The sequence below is a fragment of the Diprion similis genome, chromosome 13 (genome assembly GCF_021155765.1).
Source record: "Diprion similis isolate iyDipSimi1 chromosome 13, iyDipSimi1.1, whole genome shotgun sequence".
In the NCBI taxonomy this organism is placed as follows: Eukaryota; Metazoa; Arthropoda; class Insecta; order Hymenoptera; family Diprionidae; genus Diprion; species Diprion similis.
Window position 1 is genome coordinate 2,879,843 of NC_060117.1, and position 6,000 is coordinate 2,885,842.

At 37.3% G+C, this 6,000-nt stretch overlaps 1 protein-coding gene across 1 annotated transcript in view; it reads right to left on the reverse strand.

The window, feature by feature from the left end:
• LOC124414057 (hemicentin-1-like) overlaps positions 1-1,858 on the reverse strand; it is an 87,343-nt gene extending 85,485 nt beyond the window's left edge. The window contains exon 1 of the mRNA XM_046894932.1: positions 1,693-1,858. Coding sequence (XP_046750888.1) covers positions 1,693-1,792 — 100 coding nt within the window. The 5' untranslated portion in view covers positions 1,793-1,858. The remainder of the gene's footprint in view (positions 1-1,692) is intronic.
• Between the last annotated feature and the right edge of the window lie 4,142 nt (positions 1,859-6,000).

Genomic DNA, 6,000 nt, shown 5'->3' on the forward strand with positions numbered 1-6,000 from the left:
GTGTTGCACGAGCCAATTATCACAAACACAGGTCTGGGTGTGCCTGAAAACACTTGTTCATTCCTCGCGTTAAGGTTAGGATGCTTAGTTATCCCAGAATTATCATGAGACGATCAGAGATTTACAAAATGGTTTGATGATAGTATTGAAATAAAAAATAGCTTCCTCGTTTTGTATTTAAATACCTACTAAATGCAAAATAGGTATTTTATTGAAATACGTTTTTTTTTTTTTTTTTTAAATAAAATGCTTTCGTAAAGAAAAATTATCAGTTTTCTTTATTGATATCAATATTGCATGATAATGTTGGTAATACTTTTAGAAATGTGAAAAAAATGTATTTTGGATTTAGTAAATACAAAATACGTTCAAAAAATTATCTGAAATAAAATGTAAAATCCTTTTTTCAAAAAGGTATTCAAATGCAAAATAGAAATAGGTATTTTGCATTTTGTATTTGCATTTTAAATGCAACTATTTCAAATATATCACATCTCTGATGAGGATGAAGGTGATGAAGTGACAGCAACGATGTGTGTTAAGGATACCACGATAAAACAAAAAACGTCCGCTCCTTAAAAGTCGTTTGAAAATTGCACGACAATAATCATTTTTTTCACCGACGTTTCGTTACTACGTCAACGTTACTAACTTCATTCTCGCGAATTATCCTGGTTCCATCCTGTTTCAATAATGTGCAAAATGAAAATGTCAGCTTGTATTTTTGAAAAAGTCAAAATTCCAAAAATTAGCTTCAATAATTTGTACAGCATCTTTGTTCCAAGCGAATTTCTCAATGATTTCAGCTTTCACGGTGTGATATGACATCAGGTTAAGCTAATTCATATGGGATTTCAATAATTTTTTGCGTGATTCGAGGAATGGTTCAAGCAAATTCAGTCGATTCTGATAAGCATTCGGTCATATTTCATCGACATCAAGAGAATTTTCGTCGAAGCTAAATCCTATTGGAACTAACTTCGGTCAAATATTAACGCGTTTCGGTCATATTTGTTCATATTTTATGAAAATTCGGTTAAGGTTAAGTCGTATTTGAACAAGTTTCATGAAAATTCAAAAAAAAAAAATATATTCAAAAAGTTTATATCTGATAAAAAAAATAGGTTCAAATTTAACACAATTGAATTTTTCAGTCGTATTCCGCATCCTTTGGTTGAGCTTAAAAAAAGTCTGATAAAATTGGAAAATAATTTTTTCTTTTTCATTATTTAATTTCGATTAAGTCGATACGATAAAATTTTTCAAAAACCACATTCAAACGGAGTAAAAAAGAAAAAAAATATAGCAACCAAATCAATCAAACTTCAGAAAAAAATTCGTTCGAATGAAGAAAAGAAAAAATCTACATTTCACAATCCATCACCGAGTCTTTTAACCACCGTTAATGAATACTTTCCGCACAAGGATGAGAGATTCTCATAGTTTCCAGGGCAACACAATCAATCACCTCGAGGGCACGAATCATGATTACAAGCCTGTATCCATACGACAATATACGTCGTCGAATCTGAAGATCCAAAAGGATTTTCACCAACAGTCACTTGAAGTAGGACGCGAATAATTTCCTCCCACACATAGAACTCACTGACATCTAAAACGCCCATCCACTTACAGAAATCCAACAGCCATACACCCATAATCCATCTAATAATCACGAAATGTAAAACTTACTCGGCTTATCGAGTTCCAACAATATATCATCAAGCTGTGGGTGAACCTCGGTGAATCCTAACACCAGGATAATCGTCGTCCCAATTACGCACCACCACATTTTCCCTCCGTTATTATAATTTGCTCCTAATAATTTCCGTATCCTTGTGACTCACTTTTTATTTTTTTATTTATTTATTTATTTGTTTGAATCTATTCTCGTTACATCCTCTTGAAGGCGAACCTCGACACCGACATCCGGTATTCGACCCACCCTCGTCACTCAACCACCACCACCCTTACCCGCACCCATCACTATATTCACCTTCACTACCCCTGCAGCACTGGGCTAATCAGCGATCGTCATAACCGCGCGACTCGTCTAATCAACCATTACTCCGTAACTTCTACCCCCGCGCTACCCTCGTCGTTTTTCGTTCGCGCACCTGTTGGTCGAATTCGTTCGCAATTCACCAATTGCCCATCTCACATCCCTCGCTGTGACCGCAGATTCTCTCCGCTCCTGCACGCCGCCACTGTACACGATATCCTCGCACATCCAACCCCCTCACGCTGCTGCTTCCTGTTTCAAAACTTCCCTCTTTTCCACCCCCGGTATGCCATTTTGTTTCTATCGGGTTCTATCCTCTTGTCAGAGAAATGTATAGTCGAGCTATCGGCTCGGGTTTGCCGAATTCTTTGGACAAAACCTGAGACAGTTTTTTACTTCAAGGATTATCCAAAATTCACTTGTTTCGTTTTTTAATACTTTTTATCTTCTTTTCATTTAAATGTATTTTATTTTTTACACTTGACAGTTGGTACGTTGAAAATTCTTTCATTCGATGAATTACTGTGTCAAATATAAGCAATAATTCATCTCCTTCGCGAAGATACGATTTTTGAAAAAAACGGAAAACGATATGCTTTCCTACATTGCGTGTAAAGACGAAAAAAAATTACACCGCACACCGGATATCGATGATGTAAAGTCAATGATACATATTTTTACACATATATAACACTATTTATATATATATATATTATCTGTAAAAAAATGGAGGGTCAAGTCTTCTTAATTATTGAAAATGTTTCCCAGGTATAAAAATATACGTTCAACACTTTTGTTATAAATTTACCAAAAACTTATTAAAAATGTTTATTCACTTGTCTAAGGTTCGTGATAATTATTTAACTGATTAATTAATAATTAGTATTAATTAGCATTAATTAATAATCCAATCAATAATTTCCACCGATTTAACGTATCTGTTGATCATTTATTATAACAATCGTTATACATCACACACACGAAAAATTAAATTTCGATACCAAATGAATTGTCAAAATTTGAGAAAACAAGAAACAAAAAAAAAAAAAAAATTTCCAGTACAATTTTTATTTCTCAATGCGTGTTGAAAAAAATTCTGATAATCAGTCAACAAAGAATTTTGAGTGAAGCGTGTAACGTCGATTTCAAAAGTTGCGCAAAAATTTTCAGGGGAAACTTTCCAGCGCATATCACGCACGACGAGCGACGCCGCGGCTGAATGAGAGGAGGAGGAGGATATACGACCACGTCGAGTCCTGACCCGGCACGGCTCGGTACTGAAGCCATTGAAATCCGCGGCGACGGTTCGCGCCGTGTTGCGCCTTCCGACGCCCGACGCCGCGGCGGCGGCGGTCTCTCTAGTAAACGCCGCCGCGTCGGCCAACCTCGGCAATCATCGCACGCCCCTCGCCGATGCAGGTTGGACCCCCCCAGGGCGTATTTTCCTTACCTACGATTTACTAGCCTCTACGGTTAATCATCCGCCGCTTCTCCTCTCTCAGGTAACCGGCCAACGTACAATCTGCAACCGATCATCCTTCGATCGCCTTTTTCTTGAATACTCTTCCATCGATTCAAAATTCGACCGGATTCTGGACCCGCTTGCGGTCTGGCGTATCGATTGAATACCCACATGATAGGTAAAGTACCCTGGGGATAGAATTTTGGATTCGGTGAAATCGTTTTTGAAAATCAAAATTTTTCAATTCTTGAGCAGAATTTGACAGAATTCCGAGTCTGCTTGCAGTATAACATATCCATTGAATACTCACACGATAGGTAAAATACCCTGAGGATAGAATTTTGGATCCGGTGAAATCGTTTTTGAAAATCTAAATTTTTCAAGTCTTGAATGAAATTTAATTGTATTCCGAGCCTGTTTGAAATATAACGTATCCATTGAATACTCACATGATAGGTAAAATATCTCAGGGATAAATCTTTGGACCCGGTGAAATCGTTTTTGAAAACCAAAATTCTCCAATTCTCGACCAGACGACAAGTAATGCGATGGAACAATATTGAAAAAGGAATACACAGAAAAAGAATCAGAAAATGAGTATTTGAAACGAATGACCCAATTGAACCAGTGAATGATAAACAAGAAAAAAAAACTTGTCAAGCTCTTTTATATTATAGTAAGAGGTTAATCAAGATAAGCGTTACGTTTCCACAAAAACCACAAGTGCGCAGATAAGTACAGAAGAAAGAGAAAAACTAAAGTGACGAACGAGAGAGGGAGGGGAGGGGGGGAGGGGGGAGCTGGACATCAGCGAGGAAATGTTGATGGGGGTCTTTAAGGAAGCTTAAGGATTAAGCCAGGAAGTCAGACATCGATCCCTAAAGATCTTCAGGTTTGATAACACGCTCGGGTTCATGACTCCTGGAAGTTTCGGGTTCCGTTTAGGATAAATTTTCGGACCTTGGTTTGGCAACGTGTAACTGAATAGAGAGCAAGGATATCGGGGAAGGAACTCGCGCTTTTCAGCCTTGTCCGTCCTCCGTTTATCAAACCTGGGAATCTTTTCCTCGACCGAAAATTCTCAGACATCGAAGATTATAGAAGTGACAAGACGCGATCGGAGCAAAAATTTTTGAAAAAATAAAAAAGTAGACTTCATTTATGAAAAATATGCTTGTAAATTCTAGAGTAGAGAACAGGAAAAGGGTAAAAAAGTAAAAAGGTACGATATACTCAAAAAGAGTTTTGAAATTTTAACGAACTGCGTACCTACGTCACGTTTGAATTCGATTTTTTCGATTCCAAGAAATTTATCCGCCATACATTATTCCATTATCCGTATTTCTGTCGGTGAAAATAATTTCTGTGAAATTGTACGCAAGAAGTATAGACTACCTGGAACCGATGTGGCATGGAAAATTCGGTGTTCCGTCCAATTAGGATACAAGCAAACGAGAACATGAATGAATGATAAAAAAAAGAAAAAGAAAAAAAAACAGGTAAAAAACGAAAATTGAAAAACGTTTGATCCGTCATTATTTCCCCCCTTTTGAAGAGAGAGGAGGGAAAGAGCGAAGTGAACGAAGGGAGGACACGTGTGTACGGTTTCAATAAAACCAGTGGAATTTTCCAATTAGTCTCGACCTCTGTGTATGTGCAGACGGATGACGAAACTGAGACAAAGATTTTCAAATTGGTACTCGAAATTGAGTCGTCCCAGTGTAGAAGTAATAGATAGCGAGCCATTGCAATATCCTCATTTCTATTTTCCCCGTTTACGCTTTGACGATTAGTAACCTACTGCGGTCCGTCGATCTTCAAAGCGAACGGTTTTCATCCGCAGACAGAGTATAAAAGGCAGAAACATTATGGCGTCGACGTAACAGGCGTACTCGCAAATTGGAAGATTGAAATACGATCCGTTAGCGAAAAAATAGCAACCGTTATAATTGTCGCACAAATTGTGATATGAAATGTGCAAAAGAGTTCGAATAACACTTTGTATCCGTTTTTAATGAGAACCCAAACGCGTTTTTGGTGTTCTCAGATTTTTTCTTTCAATAAATTTTGGTATATAATCTTGTGGTAAGCAATTTTGATCTTTCTGACACTGACTCTCGTTATAAGTCCGCTCGTTATAAGGTTTTTCAGACTATTCGGCATGAATCACACCATTCTTTGAATACGCACTCTCAGGATATATAATTTTCTGTTCAGCCATTGCTATCTCTCGTTATAAGTCCGCTCGTTGTAAGGCCACTCTAACTATTTTACTTTTGACACATCGTTTCTAATACTTTTTCGCATCCTGAGCAAATAAAAATATCACACACTTTCTCGAAAACACTTTTCGACCGTTGACAAACGTCTCTCGTTATAAATCCGCTCGTTATAAGGCCGTTCTAACCGTTTATCACTCGATACAAAATTTTGCATTAGAACCAGAATATAAACCTTCTCAATAAATCCACTTTCACTCCGTTCACAGTGATCTCTCGTTATATTGCCGCTCGTTATAAGTCCTCTCGTTATAAGG